This window comes from Portunus trituberculatus, unplaced genomic scaffold (assembly GCF_017591435.1).
Source record: "Portunus trituberculatus isolate SZX2019 unplaced genomic scaffold, ASM1759143v1 PGA_scaffold_227__1_contigs__length_320803, whole genome shotgun sequence".
Lineage (NCBI taxonomy): Eukaryota > Metazoa > Arthropoda > Malacostraca > Decapoda > Portunidae > Portunus > Portunus trituberculatus.
In genome coordinates, this window is record NW_025541395.1 from 213,907 (window position 1) to 237,517 (window position 23,611).

General features: G+C 43.3%; 2 protein-coding genes across 2 annotated transcripts; both read left to right on the plus strand.

Annotated features, from left to right (window-relative positions):
• Positions 1-10,228: 10,228 nt before the first annotated feature.
• Positions 10,229-20,355, plus strand: LOC123500424. Its single transcript, XM_045249142.1, has 3 exons — positions 10,229-10,537; positions 19,519-19,929; positions 20,158-20,355. Exons 1-3 carry the CDS (start codon positions 10,229-10,231, stop codon positions 20,353-20,355), a joined length of 918 nt encoding a protein of 305 aa, XP_045105077.1.
• LOC123500419 lies at positions 20,157-22,460 on the plus strand. Its single transcript, XM_045249138.1, has one exon. The coding sequence runs from the start codon at positions 20,364-20,366 to the stop codon at positions 22,425-22,427; it is 2,064 nt and encodes a 687-aa protein (XP_045105073.1). The 5' UTR covers positions 20,157-20,363; the 3' UTR covers positions 22,428-22,460.
• Positions 22,461-23,611: the final 1,151 nt, after the last annotated feature.

A 23,611-nucleotide genomic window follows, 5' to 3' on the forward strand; every position in this document is an offset into this window, starting at 1 on the left:
CCACCCGCACCGGCTCTGTCTCCTCCTGTGAACCACCAGTAACAAACAACTTGGTCTTTGTTGCATTGGTAGTCATGCCATAATCACTGCTGAAAGTTTTTAGAACTGTAACATTGTCTCTCATGCTTCTCTGGTTGTGGATAGCAACACTGTGTCATCCATCCATTAACAGCAGTGTGTGAAGCTAGTCAATAGAGTATACATTCACACTGGCAACTACGCTTGAGCATCCTGATAAGCTCATTCATAAACACAATGAGTAACAGACAAGACGTAGGCGAGCCCTGACGAACCCCAGCGTGGCGGTTATAACAGTACCTACACTCACCGACTCAATGACACTCCGAGTATACATAGCCACTAACGCAGCCAACATTAACACGACGCATCCAATGCGCTTTAAAATTAAAAACAATTTGTCACAAGGGACCAGATCACAAGCTTTATTTAACTCAACAAAGGTTAAAAATACCTTATGCTTTACAGATAGATAAATAGATAGAGGATTTATTGACTACAGAAACAGATACATAAAAATATACATAAAAAAAATCCACAGACAAGTGAAATACTGTAGTCCACAAAAATATCAAGTCACTTAAATAGCCGCCCCAGATGGGAACCACCTTGTCGTGGTGGGGGGGCTTGCGTGCCCCTGTGACCTGGCGAGCTAGGCTAGAGGGGGCCTAGGCCCCTGTTCTGCCCTTTCGAGGGAGAGAGGGCTACCCATGCTAGTAAGGTCGCCAGTGAGGGGCCAGACTAAATTAATTCTACGTAAGCTGCTAGTGGACCAGTGGAGCCACCCGCTGGAGGGATCGCCCAATAGGAGCCGTCCTATGCTGGATGGTTGGGTGTCCAGGCAGGGATGCTTGGGGGGGGGTCTCAGCTCTGTCGTGGACAAACATGTGAGACTTTTTTTAAAACGACTGGTCCGCATGGGGACGAGGTACCCCGTCCACGGGAGCCAGCGCTCCCTCCCATTATAGTCCCAGTTGGTGGTTTCCCTTGCCCCTGGAGCCATTTTTTTGTATAACTGTTTTTTTTTTATGGGAAAACACACAAAAAAAACATTCAGGTTCTCGTGAGGTGGCTGACCTGGCCCACGAGACGTCATTTTCAGATCTACGTAAGGAGGAGGATTCCCCTCCACAAGGGCCTCCCACAGCAGTCTGCTGTTCTGAAAATTCTTCTGAGGGACGCATTTCTATTGCAAATGACTCTCTTGTAATGGTAAATGTTAATCCATCATTTTCTTATCATGCCTTGCACTCACTTCTCAAGGCGTATGGTACGGTTGTTCGCATTCAACTGGTTTATGATAAGGACTTTCCTTCTAACCGCTGCTATATGATTTTTATGTCATGTGATGAACCCTGTTTAGCATATGAACATGTAGCATCTCTGCCCCTCACCGGCCATGGCTTTAAAACTGAATTTCTCCAGTCACGTAATATTTCAGAGAGTGACATGGATTACATCCAAAATGTTTTTGACAACTATTTAGAAAATTCAGTTCCTGAGGTCCGCCAGATCCCGCCTCGTCGTTGGTTTGTGGCGTACTATAGAAATGGGCGTGGGAACTTGCCAAAGAAATCGGCACTATTCCTGAGGGAAACCTCAAGAAATATGGTAAAGGGGTGCTAGTGCGAGTTAAAGATATCACACAAGCGAGGATGTTGCAACACCTCCCATGCCCTACTGACAGAATGTTTGAGTCTGTTAAGGCTCATCCCCACTTTTAATTATAGTAAAGGTTGTGTTTATAGTCAAGACCTTTATGAATTTCCAGAGGAGGAAATACTAGCAATGTGTCCTACCTCTGTGGAAAAGGTGACTAAGATGAGGAACTCCTCCAACATGGTCCTTCTCACCATTTTTGGTTCCACCCTCCAGGCCGTCTTAATATCGGACCTATTAATCTTAGAATGAGGCGTTTTATTTCCCGTCCCGTCGCTTCTCATGCTATGGGTACGGTCACGGCAAGGGCTCGTGTAAGGAATCTTCCCGATGTGGTAATTGTTCTGCACTCGACTCACATTCAGAGGAGCATTGCAATGGTGCAGCTTATTGTTTCCATTGCCGCGATGCTCACCAGGTACGTTCCAGGCAATGCCCCAGGTATCGCCTGGAGCAGGACATTCTACAACTTCCTAACACTCAGTTCACAAGCCTAGGTAGCGCCCGCCGTGAACTCCTGTACCGCCAGAAGGACGTTACTGGTGCGACATCCATCATTGGCCGCTCGCTCTTCTGCTGAGTTGGCCGGTCCAAAACACGACAAATCCAGCTACCTCTCGCTCTGTTGGGGCGGGTGGTCCTGTTCATTTGGCTAATAGGTTTGCCCTATTGTCCGATGACTCGGTTGAGTCAACTCTTAGAAGTGACGAGACAAATACGGACTTGACCAAAGTCACCCATGTAGTGGATGTCCATTTGCCACCTGTATCGCCTAAGCCTTTGAAGGGACTGACCAAACGGCACAGCGGCTCCGCGGAGTTGATAGATTTAGCTCAGCCTAAACAGTCTAAAGTTTCTCCTGGTGTACGTGATCGTGAGTCCTCGAGGGACCGTTCTGCAATGGTAGCTCCAGTAGTTTCTGTCCAGCCTCCTGTGACGCCCTCCGTCTCAGATCGGGCTTCTTGTGATGAGGACAGTCTGAGCATGGAGACGTCCGATGATATTGTCACAGCCGTCCCTCGTGGACCCACTGCATCGGAAAGTACATTCCAGCCTGATCTTCGTCCTCCGAGGACCGGTAGAAGTAATGATAGTTCGCATCACCCACCGATAAGCCGAAAGGCTGTGGTCCAACGACCCGGCACATCTCAACCCCCGGTGTCTTCTCGTCAGGTCAGTCACGGGCAGCCTCAAAAGGCTCGCTCGTCCACTGCACCCAAATAGTCGTCTTTAAGCTTTTACAGGGGAACTGTAGAGGCCTTCGCGCCTCGGGGGGAGGGGAACTCCGAGCTTTGCTGTCGGAGTTCTCTCCAGCCTTGTAGCTCTACAAGAGACTATGATTGGTGATAGTACTTACTCTAGTCCTCCTAGCTATCGTGCCTTTTTTAACACTCCTTTCCCTGACCAGGGTCACCGCGGTGGCACAACTATTTTAGTCTGTCAGGATATACCTGTTATCCCGGTACAACTTAACTCTTCCCTTCAGGTGGTTGCTGTTAAGGTCTTTATGGGACGACTGTACACCATCTGCAGTTTATATCTCCCTCCTCGGCTTCCTGTCTCCAGGGATGAGCTTGACGGCCTGGCGCGTCAGCTACCTTCGCCATTCATCTTGTTGGGAGATTTTAACGGCCGTCACCCATTGTGGGATGAAGATGTTAGTAATCCTCGTTGGGTTTTAATCGGTTCTTTTATTGAAGATGAGGGATTGGAGGTTTTAAATTCTCGGGATGTTACACATTTCCATAGTTTTACTGGGACTTTTACGGCTATCGATCTTTCTATTTGTCCATCTAATTCTTTACTCGATTTTAATTGACGAGTCCTACCAGATTTACACGGTAGTGACCACTTTCCGATTTTATTAGAATCTGTGAAATCTGAGCTACAGTCACGGCCCCCACGCTGGGTTTTAGATAAGGCAGATTGGCCTCGATTCACAGACCTTAGCTCTTTTTTCCGTCCGCTGGCTGACTTTTCTACTTGTGCTGAGGCTGTTGATTATTTTACCGATTTTTTTTTATTTCAGTATCGCTTCAGACAATCCCTAGGACGTCAGGTCGTTTTACTAAGCGCCCCGTTCCTTGGTGGAACGCAGCATGCACTGCAGCGGTGAAAGAGAAACGGACAGCTTACTCTCGTCTCCGGCGACATCGTGGGGACTCGCAGTGTCTGGAAGCTTTTCGGCGCTGCCAAGCTCGGGCCCGCCTCGTTTTGAAAGAGGCACAAAGAACCTCTTGGAAAGCTTATGTGTCTTCCATTAATGCCCACACTTATCGTACGGATGTCTTTAACAAAGTCCAGCGAATTGCTGGGAAGTATTCTGCTCCTCCCCCACCAGTTTTGTTGTCTGCTGGGCGAACGGTGGGAGATCCTAGGACTGTCGCCGACCTCTTCGCGGAGCACTTTGCCAATGTTTCCCGGAGGCATCCTGCAGCTCCAGGCGCACGTTATCGCCAGAGAATGGAATCTCTCTGCATAAATTTTTCTTCCACAGGAGGAGAGTCTTATAATGTCCCCTTTTCTGCCTCCGAGTTGCGGACTGCTTTGTCCCAGTGTCATGACTCTTCTCCTGGCCTAGATGATATTCCATATGCCTTCTTGCGCCACATGTCTGACAGTGCTTTTAACTTTTTATTAAATCTTTATAATATGATTTGGCATACTGGTGACTTTCCTACTTCTTGGGCTGTGGCAGTGGTTCTTCCATTTCCGAAGCCTGGGAAGGATCGGCTACGAATTACCGTCCTATATCTTTGACGTCTTGTATTTTTAAAATGTTAGAAAAATGGTAAATATAAGACTCATGTGGTACTTGGAGAGGGAAAGTACTTGTCATCGATACAGTACGGCTTCCGAAAAATAGATAGCGGTGTCTAATATATATCAAAGGTCCTTGGACCAGAGTGTCTGGCCTAGGGCCATGACGTTATTAGGTTTTTGGGAGAAGCTGGGCTTCTCCCAAAGCTTTGAATTTTATTCTTATTTCATTATATGCATTTTAATATTTGATTTAGTTTTATTGTCTTTTATTTTTTTAGATACTCAACTGTTTTTAACTGCCTTTATATATATTTTTTATATTTTTTTAACTGCTGTCTTTTAAAATTATTGAAGCGGCGCCAAATGACCTCAGCCGTTGCAGCGCCTTAAACAAAATCCATCCACCCATCCATTACTCAACCTGAAAGCTCCCATACAAATTTCCATGAATAGAAAAATTACCAAACTTACATAGCCTATTCATTTACATACCTTTACTCATTTTTAACATATAAAATACACATATCCAAAATAGCCAACTATCTTTATCATTTATATGTTTGCAGTACGTTGTATAATATCTCACAAACTACTTCATTTTGAAAATTCTTGAAGATGCCCTCCAGTGTGCGGCAGGCATATCTGTGTTTGAGATGTGTCTGGGTACAGCGCTCTACCACGTGTATTTCTGTTTGTATTGCACCACAAATACACAACCGCTCTTCTGGTGTTAAACGACCCCGGCCACGCCTATTCCATCGCTCAGTCTCTATGGCTAATGTTTGGCCTGACACTTTAAATTTTTTAAAATTATTGTCTGGCCTAGGGCCATGACGTTATTAGGTTTTTGGGAGAAGCTGGGCTTCTCCCAAAGCTTTGAATTTTATTCTTATTTCATTATATGCATTTTAATATTTGATTTAGTTTTATTGTCTTTTTTTTTTTTTAGATACTCTACTGTTTTTAACTGCCTTTATATATATATATTTTTTTACTGCTCTGTCTTTTAAAATTATTGAAACGGCGCCAAATGACCTCAGCCGTTGCAGCGCCTTAAACAAAATCCATCCATCCATCCATTACTCAACCTGAAAGCTCCCATACAAATTTCCATGAATAGAAAAATTACCAAACTTACATAGCCTATTCATTTACATACCTTTACTCATTTTTAACATATAAAATACACATATCCAAAATAGCCAACTATCTTTATCATTTATATGTTTGCAGTACGTTGTATAATATCTCACAAACTACTTCATTTTGAAAATTATTGAAGATGCCCTCCAGTGTGCGGCAGGCATATCTGTGTTTGAGATGTGTCTGGGTACAGCGCTCCACCACGTGTATTTCTGTCTGTATTGCACCACAAATACACAACCGCTCTTCTGGTGTTAAACGACCCCGGCCACGCCTATTCCATCGCTCAGTCTCTATGGCTAATGTTTGGCCTGACACTTTAAATCTTGTAAATTCAAATCTATGAAATTCAATCAGGGTTTCCCTCCGAGTGTATATATCATGAGTAGTCAAGGTAGGGTTGAGGTCTTTACACACCACACACCTCGATGCTGCTGACTCTCTGACACAACTTTTTGTTTTTTCTAATAGTAGAGATACATGTGGTATTTCACTCTCTATTAACTCACTCATAAAATTTCCTGCTTGTGTATTTGTTGCAATTACTTTCCTGATTGCAAAAGCAAGTGGATCATCACCCATACTGGACCTTTCATTCCACATTTTTCCGAAAAACTGATGTTGGCTGTACTTAACAAAATCGACGGGTAGCCTGACTCCACATAGCAAACATAATTAGGTGTTGTTTTCCTCACCCCCAGCAGCTGTTTCAATGCCCAATTGTAAAGCTTCACCACAGACTTGATGTCAGCACACACCCACGACTCACAGCCATACACGAGGGACGATAGTAATGCTGCATCGAACACTCGTCTCTTCACTATAAACGGAATATCATTATTCTTCTTCAAAAATGAAATGAATATGAGTACATGACACAACTTATTTTTAGCATGTAACTTTACGGACAAGGTTACAGAGCCGTCACTCGTGAATGATGAACCTAAGTATATGTAGCTGGTACAATGCTCTACAATCATCTCTACTACTTGAACCGGCTCAACATCACCTGTTCCACCGTATTCATACCATATTCTCTACAATAGTCTTTTAATATCGTCAATTTCTCGTACATGTTCGCCCTACTTGTCGATAACAAAACTGTATCATCCATAAACATTAATATTTGTAACCACTCTATAAAACCTTCTGGCTGACATTTCTCTTTGATAGTTCTTATTAACATATTGACAAAAATAATAAACAACAAACAAGAGGTTGGAGAGCCTTGCCTGACCCCCTCTGTGGATGTCAACAAAGCAGAGCCGATAACACTTTCAATGGTGTGGTACATGGCTATTATCGCTGCCAGCATTATTGCCCCACACCCTAAACTCTTCAGCACCGTGAACAGTTTGTGTCTTGGGACAGTATCATATGCTTCCGAAAACAAAACAAACAATTTAATCTTCTTCATTCTGGCTATATTGGTAATAAGTCTAAGAGTCACTATATGCTCCATACAACCACGTTTCCTTTGAGCTCCCGCCTGCGTTCTATCTGGCTTGAACCATTGATTTAGGCTTTCACCTAACACCATCTCATATAGTTTTGCAATACCATTTATGACACTTATTCATCTATAGTTATTAGGATTAGCCTTGTCTCCTCTCTTAAAAACAACAAAAACTTTCGCTCTTATCCAAGCATGAGGGAACACATTGAATGTAAATATATTATTGAATAATATGGCAAGTGTAACAATCCACTGTGCTGGCAAGAGTGAGAATACACCTGGATGAATACCATCAGGACCACATGCTTTGTTAAGTTTCATTCGTCGTACCTATTTATGTACCTCTGAGGGACATATAGCTTCGTCAACGACAGGAATATTAATATATGTTCTCACGTTCGGTTCGTCAGTGTCAGTGGTTCAGGACTTCCTGAAAGTGGTCTCTAAATTGTGCATCATTAGGTACAACACCATCTCTATAAATTTAAGTATTATAGTCACCTTTCCAGTTGATAGCTTTCCAAACCCTGGAATCATTCTCATATTCATAAACCTTTCCCATCTCCTCAGTTCTCTGTCTTCTGAATCCGTACTTTCCTCCTGTTTGATGCTGTTCTTAACACATGCATACAGAGTATCCGAAAGGCTGCTGACAAAAAAAATTAACATCATCAGTTTATGTTTGATGAGTGTTGTGTGACACTTCTGGAAAAACTTACATTGTCTATCCTATGGTAACTGAGAGGCCTTTCAATCAGCCTAGACATTCCCGCTGTCCCCATCAATGCTGCGTGACCTCTTAGTGACTCAGCGCTTCCCATACTTAACAAGTAATCCTACAGTCGCTATAGGCCACAACATAAAAAAAGAGAGAAAAAAAAACTGAGCCATTACTTCAACTACAAAGCAAACAATGATTTTTATGTGCAATTTAACTTTCCCTCCCTTCCCTCAAACATTGTAAGTTTTTGATAGTTATTTTAAATAATTATAATAGTTTTTATTCCCCGTAGGGTAGGACTTTACGCCCTATGTATATGCTACACAGTGCTTATTTAAATATATAATCTTTGCAAATAACTTAGACAAAAACATAAAATGACACTTTGTATAATATATGAAACATATATAATAGTAAAATAAAACATCGAAAACGAGACCATGGGCCTCGGTCCAAGGGAGGGATGGGTATAGTAATGGCAATTCGCCCTAGGTATTAGGCGGGCTAGACCTTATTTACCTTGGTGGACTCGACTACCCAGAGCCCCCCATGTCCCGGTGGGCCCAGAGGGTCGCAACGGACCCCTCCATTGCCCGGACTGTAAGGAGGCGGAGCTCTGCTTTTGTTAAGCCTAGGCTCTTAAGAGCTATATAGGAGGGGGTCGACATAAGACCACGCCAATTGATGGTAAGAGTGGTGAACACTGGGGTGTGACCCGTCCTCTCTCTTACCCAGGCCCGGATATCCCCGACGTCGTAGTAGGAGCACTTAAGACCGTGGGCCCGACTTAAGAAGTCGCCGACTGAGTTGTCAGCGACGATCTGAACGTCTAGCACCACGGCCCCTTCGTGACCCCAAACCACAACATCAGGGACCCGGACCCCGGCCCGTGTCCTGATGGAACATTCACGGAACACCTGCAGCCCCTTGCTAGTGAGCTGTTTAACAACTAGGTCGAGGACGCGGTTGTGCCTCCGCGTCCTCTCAGGCGCTAACTTGGGGCAGCTTTGGAGCAGATGACCAAGCGATTCAGGTCTGCCGCAGCCCAAGTCACAGAGAACAGGTGCACCAGGTCTTCCCCTTGAGGCTCTCATCCTCGTGTTCACCACGCCAAGGCGGGTTTTGAATAGCTTCTGCTATCCTAGCGACCCTGGCATCAGAACTCTTAGCGAGCCGCTCCAAGATTCCCCTCTTCATGGCAGGCACTTTTGATCTCAGTTGTGGCATCCCTAACCCCCCCTGGCCCACTCATTTTCATTTTGTCGTGCACCTTAAGGCGGAGGACACGGAGCTATCACTCGTGATAGGCGCTCCTATGTACATGTACTTTGAACAAGGGGTGATAGTTAGCCCGTCCACACATAACGGCTCCGCATCAACATCTTTACCATGGACAACGAAAATCTTTGTCTTGGCCTCATTGATAACCATGCCGTACTCTGCAAAAAGACTAACACATCCACCTTCTCTACTATCCTTCCTCTACTCGTGGTCAAGAGCAGTGTAGTACATCAACACTAAGGTATGGAGCCAAACAAGGAACCCGTCTGTTGGATTCATTTCATAAAATCTTTCATGAGAGTTGTAAAAAGTATATATATAAGGTGGGCGATCCCTGCCTCACCCCCACGTGTGGTTGTCATAACGGCACCGCCAATGACTGACTCAGTAGTGATGTACATCGCTACCAGAGCTGCTGGCATCACCATGACACACTCTAACCGCCTTAATATGATACACAATTTATCCCTTGGTAAGCCTTGCTGAGATTCACGAACGTAATAAACAATTTTGTCTTTTTTTTCCGGCGAGACATGTCCGTGACAAAGCGGAACGTGACGATATGTTCGGTGCAGCAACGCCGGTTCTGTGCTCCGGGATGAACCAGTGACCTAGACTGTGGCAAAGAACCATATCATGTAATTCAGTAATGGAATTAATGACATTTATTCCTTCGAAATTGTTTGGGTCTGATATGTTACCTCTTTAAATACAGTATATATTTTGGCTCTTACCCATGGCGCTAAACAAACTCCAGACATAAACACCATATTGAACATAGTTGTTATACTAGGCAGCCACACACACACACACATACACACACACACACACACACACACACACACACACACACATACACCAATGAAGGGAAAGGCACCCACTCCCTATTTCACCCCCGCCATTAACACACATGATAAAAACGGGGAAGGTGCTCTCTCTCTCTCTCTCTCTCTCTCTCTCACACACACACACACACACACACACACACACACACACACACACACACACACACACACACACACACACACACACACACACACACTGAAATACGTAGCCACAGCCTGTAGTGAATACTTTAGTTGTCACGGAGCGATACTTTCTGAACACTGCGCCAGCCACCAACACAACATATTTGTCTATCATATTATATTACATATATGTACAATACATGTATCTTTATCCTTACAATGCCATCACCACCAGGGCTTCCCTTCTTTCTCCGGCAGGGCGGCGCGCCTTCCAGCCAGCTGTACGAGGAACTGCTATCAACAATCAGTCGCGGGGACCACGTGCATGAGGTGTCCCGCCTCCTGTGTAGGGGCGCCCCCTTAGAGTCCTGGGTTGGCCCCTCAGTCCTCAGATTGGCTGTCACCAACGACCGAAAACGCACCGTCAGCCTGCTGTTGGCGAGCGGTGCCTGGCTCCCTGCCAGCCTGTTGCAGAATGCGTGGCAGAGCCCAAACGTGACCTCCACGGTGCTGGCCAGCCTCACCACCGTGAGTAGTAGTGCCTTGCCTTGCCTGTGTTCAGCACTGCCACACACTGTAAAGGTGCCGAGTGTCAGCGGCGGCCCCTATGCAGCGTTGAGAGTCTCGGAAAGGCTTGGATGAGTCGTGGGTGTGTTAGCTGGAAGGGATGAGCGTTTGTGTTGGAGCAGCCTCAGCTTGACGTGTTCGTGTTAGTGGTGCGTGTAGTACGTACCAGGGCTGCGTTCCGTCGGAAGTTAGCACGCTGCCCCCCCCGCAACCCCCAACGGAACGCAAGGGAACGCGCAAGCCATACGGGTATTGTTGACAAAGATGGCCGTCCAAGCTGCTCTCCTCCTCCTCGCTCAAGAGCTCGCAAAAAACCCTCTGTTGGACGCTGCAGAGCTCCTCTTAGCACGAGAGGAGAAAATATTGCTGAGGCAAGAGGAAGAGGGAGAAGAGAGGTTGCCAAGGCAAGGAGAAGAGGGAGATGATAGGCCGCCAAGTCCTGTGAGGGTCAAGGACTATGCAGAGATGATAGTGCCTCTTTACTCCGGGAAAGACTTATAGAACACTTTCGAATGCAAAGGGAAACTGTCCCTGCAGCCACAGGTGCTGGAGGGGCCTCTGTAGCAGCTACCATGGCGGTAGAGGCTGTCTCTTCTGCCTCAGAGGCTGTGTGAAGAAATGCGACACATATAACACCGTCTTTTATTGCTATAAATACTAATATTTTCGTCATATTTCCTTATTCCAGCATTCTACAAGGGATAACAGACTTACCACATTGTTTTTGATGTTCTGTGACGTCGCATAAGCTGTCAAAATAGCATTTACATCCCCCACGCTGATAATATAGTGGTGAAGCGGCGGACGTCTGCGGTTTGTTGATAAACAATAGTTGCCAGACACCGCCAAGCATTCTCCTCCGAGGAGCGCAAGGTCCCGCACGCTCCCGCAAGGCGAGCCGTATGCTGGTCCCCCCCGATTCGGGGGAAGTATGCCATACTGTACGCCATACGGTCCCCAACGGAACGCGGCCCAGGCCTGCATCATCATCTGTCAGCCAGCCTGCTACTCTCCCCGCACTCACACTAACCATTGCGGCTAAAAACCAAACAAACACATGCACGAAAGAACGCAGGTACACACGCTCTCCAATCCATCCACACACACTCTCTCTCTCTCTCTCTCTCTCTCTCTCTCTCTCTCTCTCTCTCTTGCCATCCTTGCGGCTCTCCCAGTGAGTAATGGCGTGCAGTGAGCAAGGCGGCAGCTACACAGTATACAGTATGATGGTGTCACTGTGGTCACTGGTGCCTCAATGGTCTCCACATTTGTTTTGCCTCCCTCCTTCAAAACTTTCTTTGAGAATCATTTATATTAGAGCACATCAATGTGTGTGTGTGTGTGTGTGTGTGTGTGTGTGTGTGTGTGTGTGTGTGTACGTGTGTGTGTGTGTGTGTGTGTGTGTGTGTGTGTGTGTGTGTGTGTGTGTGCATGACAAGCTCAGATACCTTGAAGAGGGTGATGGACGGCGCCAAAGAAAAAAAATCTGGCTCACCTCCATGGCGGCATGGCGCTCAAACCTCTTAACATTGTTATATACGTATTAAAAAAATAATAAATGCAATGTTACAATACTAAAGCCAGGAACTGTACTCCAGGTTGGGGAATCCAGAGTCACCCCTCGACCCCCCACACACTCACACACACGATAGGGAGGCGGTGGCATAGTGGATAAAATTGTGAGCGTGGGATCGGGCATACGTCCAAGCGTAGGTTCGAATCCCACCACATATCGCCTTGATATTGTCGAGTGGTTTAAATTTAACTGCATATCATCTTGCTACCCACGTTCTAGGTGGTTACACTAAAGATACCCTAATATGGGTACCACTATAAATAAAAATGCCTGCACCACGAATGGGTGGAAGCTTAAAAGCTAAAAACTTTCAAACTCTTTTCAAGTTACCTATAGATGCTACAGGCCAGGATGGAAAACACACACACACACACACACACACACACACACACACACTCACACACACACACACACACACACACACACACACACACACACACACACACACACTTCACTTAAAATTAAAAATTAAGAATGGTCATTTAAATGTTCACCACATATTTGGCTTTCCTCTCCTTTCACTGACCACCCTGGTGAATTAGCCTTCAACTTTGCTATCCTCCATGACCTAGAACAACTAGTGCAACACCCTACTTGTATTGCTGACCGTCTTGGAGATACGCACAACATTTTTTTATCTCTTCCTCACCTCTAATCCTTCTGCTCATGCTGTCACCCTATCTTTTTCGTTGGGCTCCTCCGATCACAATTTCATCTCTGTATCTTGCCCTAATTCTCCAATCCTTCCACAGGATCCCCCATACCTGAGGTGCCTCTGGTGCTTTGCCTATGCCAGTTTGGGGGACCTGAGGAGATATGTTGATTTTCCTTGGAATTATTACTGTTTCCGTGTCAGAGACCCATCTCTTTGTGCTGAACACATAACAGAGGTGTTAGTGTCTGGCATGGAGGCATACATTCCTCATTCTTTTTCTCATGTTACGACCCGCCCGTAACATGCATTACTACCATCACCTCCTCCGCTTGTTACCTCGTTCGCCACCTCTCCGCCTCCCCTTCCACGTCACCGTCTCGTGAACCTTCCACGCCACCGTCTCGTGAACCTTCCACGTCACCGTTTCATGAAGCCCGGCTACTGTCCCGAAGTTGGATTCACGCGGCCCCTTTCGACTCAACCGAAAGTGTTGAGCCAGCTCTTGGTTTTCTGGATTGGCAGTTGAGATCCAAGCCTCAACCAGTGAACACAACGCCTCTTGGTTCTGCCGTGGGATCAACCATCACCCAGCATTTCACCACTGCGACACCGCATAAGTATCACTTCCCTCGTCCGTGTTTTCCACATTGCCTCTATATAGGATTAGGATTATTGTTAGGTATTAAGTTGGGTTCTTTATTGTTGTATTTATTACTGTGTTATATGTATATGTGTATGTCATTTTCCTGTGTTTCATGTTATATATCTGTGTTTCATGTTTCTTGTTATATATGTGTCAATTTCATTATGGGTTATTAAAATAGCTTTTAAAGTGACCCCTTTTGCATTTCCTCACCAGTTGAACCTGCAGTGTTTTTTTTATTGTTATTGTTCACCGGCTCTCCGATGCCAATCTTACCAGTTTAACCGGTGAACGTAACAATTGGCGACCGTGACAGGACCATTATAACCCATGTTCAGTGTTCCATTTTTCCAGTGACTTTTTTCTGTGATTGCTTGTGTTTCTGTGGTGTTGTGACTCTGATGTGTTTTTTTCTGTGACTTACTCTGCGTGTGGTTTAAATTTACCTTTGTGCGATCAAGTGGCTCCTTTTGGGTTAAACGTGCTTCGTGACTTTCATTGGTATCGCATAGCAGTGGTAGAGCAGGAAACCAGGTAGAAAGGCGTGTTCACCGATAGCACTTATCTCTATTTTTGCACATAGGCAGGTGTGTAATAAGTGTTATCCAAGTGTTGGGATCATCATATGTTCATGCGAACCCTCAATGCCCTCACTTCGCGGATCATTTTTCTCGCTAGTTAGAATCGGCCATTTTAACTAGTCTCTCAGACTAATCCGCCTCCTTATCAATAACAAGTCTCAGTACAATTCGCTCCTCACTCTCAAGTCTCGTAACTAGAGTAATCCGGATCCCTCTTAATGCCGTAACTCTCTAGTTTACCCCTCATTAGTGATTGTACTCATAAGTGTTTACTTAAGTATAATCTAGGTAATTTCAAGGTTGCCTTTATTATCACTCTGCCAAGTTCCTCACTTAAGTAATTCGCTTATCATTTTTTTTTGTTGTGGTTTAACATCTATTTAATATGGCTTCCGCTCAGTTTAACGTTGAAGATTTTGTGCCGACCCTTCTCTGGAACAACTTAAATATGCTAATATAAAGAAGGACCAATGGAAGACCATCGCTAAACATTTTGATGTTCCCATCACGTCTCAGATGACTAAAGAGGTCATTAAGAATGTAGTTGTTGAACATCTAGTGCAAGAAGGTCAGTTGCTAGGAAATGCCATAGAAGAGTTAACTCCCATGTCAGCCTCTACGAGGACTATAATACACAGTCCCCAGGAAGAACAGGATAAGAGTAGGATAAGTCAATGGGAAATTGAGAAGCTTAAACTAGAATACCGGATGCATGAAAACAAATGCAACTACAGGAAAACAAATGCAACTACAGGCAGAAAAAGAAGATAAAGATAAAGAGAGAGAATTACAGGAAAACAAATGCAACTACAGGCAGAAAAGAAGAGAAATGCAACTACAGGCAGAAAAGGAAGAGAGAATTTCAGTTACAACTTAAAAGGCAGGAGAAAGAGTTAGAAATTCAGGAGTTAGCCCTACGAAATGACGCTAAGTTTAGAGGGAAGAAATAGATATAAAGAAACAGTTAGCAAGCTTTAATCCTGCTACAGCTGCTCCGCTAGTTCCCCCTTTTGATGAATCTGATGTTGACGGGTCATTTCGCGCTTTTGAGAGCATTGCTAATAGGAATAAATGGCCCAAGGATCAGTGGGTGTCTCTCCTTGTCCCTAAGCTAGTAGGAAAAGCTTATAGGGTATACAACGGCCTTAGTGATGAGGTAGAATATGAAGAGATCAAAGGTAACATTCTAGACGCCTACTCTATCACTTCTGATGGATACAGACAGCAGTTTCGAAAGTATGTGAAACCAGAGTCTCACACCTATGTTGAATTCGCTAGTGAGAAACTAAGACAATTTAAGAAATGGTTAGCCGCCCTTAACATTACCACCTTTTCGGAGTTGCTCAATCTAATGGTCCTGGAAGAATGGAAGAACAAGTTACCATTTAATATTCTGAGGCATGTGGAAGAACGGGAGAGAGTGATCTTATGTCTGCCGCTAAAGTGGCTGATGCGTTTGCTTTGTTGATGGGATCCCTGGGTAGTAGAGGTCGTGGTTCACTGTCTAATGTTAGGTCCTCCTTTGGGGAAGGTTTTGGGGCGCGGGTGGTAAGCCAACCGGATTCTCGCCAAATGCATATAATTCCCCCTGGTGTACATACTGTAAGAAGCCAGGACACACGATCCAGAAATGTAGACACCCAAATTGCAAGGGTTCTCAACGTCAATTTTCTTTTGTGTCCCCTAGACCTAACACATTTGAGAACAAGAAACCAGTGGCCCTAGCTAACCCTGTCAACTCTCCTCTAGAACTTTATGACTCGTACATGTATCAAGGTAAAGTGTCCCTGACTGATGGTAAAGACAAGGCAATAAATATCAAGGTTCTGCGTGATACAGGTGCTGCCCAATCCATCTTAAGGGAAGATGTCATCCCTAACATCAAACAGGCTTTCACTGGGAGAAGGTGATCCTTACAGGTCTCGAATCACAGCTCTCCTATCCTTGGCTAATATTAGCTTACAGTGCCCGTTCATTTCAGGAGAGGTTGAGGTAGCCATTAAACCTGGTGAACTGCCAGTACCGGGGTACATCTTGTACTGGGTAATGATCTTGCGGGTAACTTGGCTGTTCCAAACTTAATTGTTCTTGATTCTCCCTTAACAGAAAGTCCCACTAAGACCCTGGACGAAACATCCCTCACTTCTTCCCAGTGTGTGCAGTCACCAGGTCTCAGTCCAAGTCCCCTGCCCTTTCATCACCTCCTCCACCAATGATTGCCTCTACTGACAACTTGTATAATAACATCATTTCAAAGGAGAATTTGATTAATGCTCAGGAACAGGATCTCACTTTGGCTAAGATCAGACATGTTGCCAGTGAGACAAAGGATATGTCTAAATTGCCTTGTTTTTATTATCAGGAAGGAGTCCTGATGCGTGCCTACAGACCTCCTGAACTGAAACAACTAGACACCTGGTCAGAAACACATCAAGTTGTCATCCCTTGTCTGTAAGACCAGCCATTATAGAACTAGCTCATGATGGATTGTCAGGTCATCTAGGCATCCAAAAAACCTACAAGAAGGCTCTTCAACATTTTTTTGGCCAGGAATGAAAAAGGATGTGTCACACTATGTAAAAACATGTCACATATGTCAAATTGTGGGTAAGCCTAACGAACGCCTTGTGCCAGCTCCTCTGACGCCTATTCCAGTTCAGACGGAGCCCTTCGAAAAGATCATTCTAGACTGCGTAGGGCCCTTACCCAAAACCAAACGAGGGAATCAGTATTTGTTAACCCTCATGGATCCCACTACCAGGTACCCTGAAGCATTCCCTCTTAAGAACATCACATCAAAGACCATTGTAAAACATCTAATACATTTTTTCACCTCGGTAGGAATTCCAAAACAAATTCAGTCTGACAAGGGTAGCAATTTCACTAGCCATTTTTTCCAACAGATAGTGAATGAGCTAAACATCGACCATGTTACCTCCTCGGCTTACCACCCCAATCCCAAGGCTGTCTGGAGCGGTTTCACCAAACATTAAAATCCATGATGAAGAAGTATTGCTTGGAGCATCAAGGAGACTGGGATGAAAGTATTTCTTTCCTTCTCTTCGCTTTAAGAGAATCTCCTCAAGATTCTTTAGGTTACTCCCTTTTGAATTACTCTATGGTAGACAGATCAGGGGGCCTCTCAAAATATTAAAGGATCAATGGTTTACTCAAAATACTCCTTCAAGCCCCAGTGTGTCTGACTACATCAGTAACCTTAAGAATAAAATCAGTGAAGTCAGATCTTTTGCTAAATCAAACTTCCTCAAATCTCAAACTAAAATGCAACAGAATTCTCTTCCCAAATCTGTCATGAGAAGTTTCAAACCAGGAGACAAGGTTTTACTTTTTCTCCCCACTCCAGGCAATGCTCTTCACAGTAAGTTCATGGGACCTACACACGTAGGTAGCCGTATACAAATTCCTTTACTCATGAATGAAACGCAAGTATATAACGTCGTCATTATGAACCAAAATAGAAACACATAAATACGTACTAAAATAATACCTAAACCTTCTATCGTGATATCTCCTCCATTTTAATTGACCTCAAAAGACTGCATTGCAATTCATAGCTCCACTTACTGGTTATATGAAGGACAAAACGTTCATTCGGCCTCAGCTATCCAGCCTGTTTTCAGAAATGTCAAAATCTGTTGAACTCAAACTCCTGACTTCTGGCATGGGTGGTACCACTGCCATCTCTTCCGTCTAGATCTCAAACCTTTGCCAACAACTTCACCTTATATGATTATGTGATTGTTTCGATTTATCGTCACTTCCTGCTCTCTGCCCCAATCCTCTACAATTTCCCTTCAGGAACTTATGGGGGCGTCTTGACCCACAACTGGCTCTCTAAAAAGTGCAACAAGTGCCAAAACCGTCAGCCAGAATTATGGGAGCAAATGCCTCGATACCTCCCTCTTAAAAGAAGACAAGTTGTAGGAATTCGGAAATACAGATGCAGGGAGGGAGTTCCAGAGTTTACCAGTGAAAGGGATGAATGATTGAGAGTACTGGTTAACTCTTGCATTAGAGAGTTGGACAGAATAGGGATGAGAAGAAGAAGAAAGCTTTGTGCAGCGAGGCCGCAGGAGAAAGGGAGGCTTGCAGTTAGAAAGATCAATAGAAGAGTTACAATGAAAACACCGATAAAGACAGAAAGAGATTCAACATTTCGGCGATGAGAAAGAGACTGAAGACTGTTAGTGAGAGGAGAGGAGTTGATGAGACTAAGAGCTTTCGATTCCACCCTATAAAGTAAAGCTGTGTGACTGGAACCCCCCAAACATACGAAGAGTACTCCATACAGGGCTGGATAAGGCCCTTATACAGAGTAAGCAGTTGGAGGGGCGAGAAAAACTGGCGGAGACGCCTCAAAACACCTATCTTCATAGCAGCTGTTTTAACAAGAGATGAGATGTGAAGTTTCCAGTTAAGATTATGAACAAAGGACAGACCGAGGAAAGACGTAGGGTGGTATCATCAGCGTAGGAGTGGATAGGGCAAGAAGTTTGGTTAAGAAGGTCATTAATGAATAATAGAAAGAGAGTGGGTGACACAACAGAATCCTGAGGAACACCACTATTAATAGGTTTAGGAGTAGCCGGCTACCACAGCAGCAATAGAGCGGTCGGAAAGGAAACTTAAGATAAAGTTGATTTTGATATTTTTAACGCTACAGCAAAAGTTTCACCGAAATCTCTAAAAGAGGATGACCAAGACTCAATAAGTAAAGCCAGATCACCAGTAGAGCGACCTTGACGGAAGCCATACTGGCGATCAGACAGAAGATTGTGAAGTGACAGATGTTTGAGAATCTTCCTATTCAGGATAGATTCAAAAGCTTTAGACAAGCAAGAGATTAAAGCTATAGGACGGTAGTTTGAGGGGTTAGAACTGTCACCCTTTTAGGAATAGGCTGAATGTAGGCGAACTTCCAGCAGGAAGGAAAGGTAGAAGTGGATAGACAAAGTTGGAAGAGTTTGGCCAGGCAAGGTGCAAGCACGGAAGCACAGTTTTTGAGAACAATAGGAGGGACCCCATCAGGTCCATAAGCCTTCTGAGGGTTTAGGCCAACAAGGGCATAGAAAACATCATTACGAAGAATTTTGATTGTAGACATGAAATAATCAGAGGGAGGGACAAGCCCAGAATCATCCAAAGTGGAGTTTTGAGCAAAGGTTTGAGAAAAGAGTTCAGCTTTAGAGACAGAAAAGATGGTGCCATCACATCAGGATGAAATATAAGAGAGAAAGATGAAGAAGTGAAGTTATTTCAGATGTTTTTGGCTAGATGCCAGAAGTCACGAGGAGAGTTTGAGTTTGAAAGATTTTGACATTTTCTATTTATGAAAGAGTGTTTGGCAAGTTGAAGAACAGACTTGGCATGATTCCGGGCAGAGATATAAAGTGCAAGGCTAAGAGGAAAAGCTTGCATGCGTGTGTGCCTGCCATCCCTGATGTACCAAACCTCACTGTCTCACAGGCCTACTGCTGCCGGCTGCGTGCGGAGAGGCGTCGTCTTGTAAAGGTAAGCAGAGTCCTTGTGAAAGGCATCAACAGTCTGCTGAAAGACATCGAGGGGAATACTCCGTGGAGGACTGCTTGGCGATGGGGCAAAGGCACTGACCGAACAGCTATCAGCGACCTGCTGGCAAAGACCGCGGCCGCCAGTTGCCCACTCACTGCATCATTCCTACATAGTGCAGGAGCGTGGTCTTCCTTCAGCCAAGTTTCGTGTGGCAGTGCCCTGCACGCCGCGCTAGACGCCGGGCACCAGTACATGGCCGAACTGCTAATCAGGGACCTTGGGGCCTGCCCCTACGTGCCAGACTCTGTTGGTCGCCTTCCCCTGGATATAATAACCCATGAGGAGAGACGACACCACTTGGAGCAGGTGAGGTTGGCTCGCTCACCATCCCTAAACACTTCAATCCTCCTAACTATTTCATTAACCCCACTTCTCCCTCTCTCTCATATATATATATATATATATATATATATATATATATATATATATATATATATATATATATATATATATATGCATATACACAACAAAACAAGTAAATTGTTATTTATTTAGTTATATATTCACCGCCTTGTTTTTCTTTACACACATAAGCTTCTTGAGAAGGAGAGTGAAAAACTGAAGAATATGGAGCTTTCCTTGAAGGCAGACCACGAGAAGGAAGCTGCACGGACAGCGCTGCGTATACAGAAGATACTTTTGAGGATCGCACAAATATCAATATTAAATTCACCTCAATTGATGTTCGCAACACTCTGCTTCTGGCATCTCGTAAAGGTCTTCTTCAATTAATTTATTATATGCTGCAAAACGGTTGCATTTTAGTGGACGAGGTACTGGATGATATCTGCGGCACCACAGCACTCCATCAGGCGGCCTCGCACGGCCAGGTTGGGTGTGTGGAGCTGCTACTTAGCGCTGGCGCTAACCTTCAGCAAGGCGACACCTATGGTCAGACACCAGGCCACTTAGCCGCAATGTTTGGCCACAAGAGTAATTATGAACTCCTGGAACACCGAGGAACGCAGGGCGCCACTTATCATGCGGGTGCCACTTGCCTTGCGGGCACCACTGCCATGCAAGTAAGAGATAACTTTAAGATATTTCTCAGTAAGTATTGGAAATACAACCGCAAATTACATTTACCATCTGACCACCATGATCCCCAAAGCACTACTAGAAATCTTGTGCAAGCCATATCATTGCCAAAGCTGCAGGATATGGCTAAGCAGGTGGTTGTAGATCTGTCAAAGGGCGAGGCCTTTGAGGTGAAGGAAGCTATCTTATCAGAAATAGGCATCATCATGAGAAAGGTGTCAGCTGCTAATCCCACCTACCGCGGTGACCTCAAGTTGGCAGGCAGTTCACGAGACGGCTCTAAGTTGTACGCCCCCGACGAATTTGATATAAACCTCGTGATTCACGAGGATGACATAGAAGTAAATGTTAGTAAGAGAGCGAAGGAGGAAGCTACCCTTAAGGGATCGTTTCAGATTTCTATAAAGACTAACAAAGCCCACCTTCAGAACAATAAATTTATGGCCGGTCTGTATGAGGAAGTGCACCGCTGCCTTGCTGGCCATATCTTAGAGGACAGAAGATTGAGCCTGGTGCCGCCAGGTCTAACCAGCACGCAGGTGGGCGTGGCACTCGCCCTGGCCTGGCAGGGAGAAGAGTATCCACTGCTGCTGATTGGCGTGGACCTGGTGCCGGTGCTGGAGGTGCCGTGGGTGGAACATATTTCGAGACCTTTTCTCACTCCCGAGGATACCAAGACCATGCAGCTCAGTAATGCTGCAGACGGTACATGGCGTTGCAGCTTTGCTCTAACAGAAGCAAAAGTGCTGGAGAGCTTGAGCCCCGCAGAACGCCAGGTACAGTTGTTGGGAAAGGTACTTCTTTCCCGCCTCAAGGCAGAACCCTGGATGCCTTATCACAAAAAAAAGTTTCTCAAATGGTTTTCCACACGTGAGTGGAATATTCCGGTGCCAAGCGGGTTCTGCTTCAAGAATGCGCTCCTGCGGTGGGTAGAGCAAAAGCGAAGGGAGGAGATGGCAGGGACATGGGACGGTAAACATGTCCAGAAGTTGGGGGCTGGGCAGGAAGGGGACCATTCCCAAGAGTTAGGGCCTGAGCAGGAGGGGGACCACTCCCAGGAGTTAGAGACTGGGCAGGAGGGGGATCCCTCCCAAGAGTTGGGGCTTGGAAAAGAGGGGAACCACTCCCACGAGTTGGGCACTGGACATGAGGGGGACGTCTCCCAGGAGTTCGGGGCTGGAAAGGAGAGGGACCACTCCCAGGAGTTGGGGGCTGGACAGGAGGAGGACCTCTCCCAGGAGTTGGGGGCTGAACAAGACGGGGACCACTCCCAGGAGTTGGCGGCTGGACAGGAGAGGAACCTCTCCCAGGAGTTGGGGGCTGGACAAGAAGGGAACCACTCCCAGGAGTTGGGGCTTGGACAGGAGAAGAAGCATTCCCAGGAGTTGGGGCTTGAACAGGAGAAGAAGCACTCCCAGGAGTTGGGGGCTGGACAGGAAAGGCACCTCTCTCAGGAATTTGGGGCTGGACAGGAGGGGGACCATTCCCAGCAGTTAGGGGCTAGACAAGAGAAGGACCCTGGTCAGCAGTTCAGGGTGGGGCGAGAAGGAGATCCCTTCAGGTGGTTGGTGCAGGTGTTTAGACTAATGTGTGCAAATCCAAAAGAATCGCGGGAACATTTGGCAACTCATAACAGCTCCGCCTATTTTGGAGGAGAATGTGAGGGGCGGAAGTCTGGGGAAGGGGCGCCCGTCATCGTGCAGTGTCTGGAGGAGGAGATTGAAAAGTTGTCCTTTTCTTGGCCAGAGCCAAGACAGAAACCTTGAAGACAAATTAAGATTAACAAACTTTTACATATATAAAAAAAACTCACTGCCTTATACTTATGTGATTCTGTTAATAAAAAAAATAAATAAATAAAAATCTTACCTGTAAGTGTTCATTCAATTATTTCTAAAAATATATAAATATATATATATATATATATATATATATATATATATATATATATATATATATATATATATATATATATATATATATATATATATATATATATATATACATATATATATATATATATATATATATATATATATATATATATATATATATATATATATATATATATATATATATATATATATATATATATATATATATATATATATATATATATATATATATATATATATATATATATATATATATATATATATATATATATATATATATATATATATATATATATATATATATATATATATATATATATATATATATATATATATATATATATATATATATATATATATATATATATATATATATATATATATATATATATATATATATATATATATATATATATATATATATATATATATATATATATATATATATATATATATATATATATATATATATATATATATATATATATAATGTTATATATATATATATATATATATATATATATATATATATATATATATATATATATATATATATATATATATATATATATATATATATATATATATATATATATATATATATATATATATATATATATATATATATATATATATATATATATATATATATATATATATATATATATATATATATAATATATATATATATATATATATATATATATATATATATATATATATATATATATATATATATATATATATATATATATATATATATATATATATATATATATATATATATATATATATATATATATATATATATATATATATATATATATATATATATATATATATATATATATATATATATATATATATATATATATATATATATATATATATATATATATATATATATATATATATATATATATATATATATATATATATATATATATATATATATATATATATATATATATATATATATATATATATATATATATATATATATATATATATATATATATATATATATATATATATATATATATATATATATATAT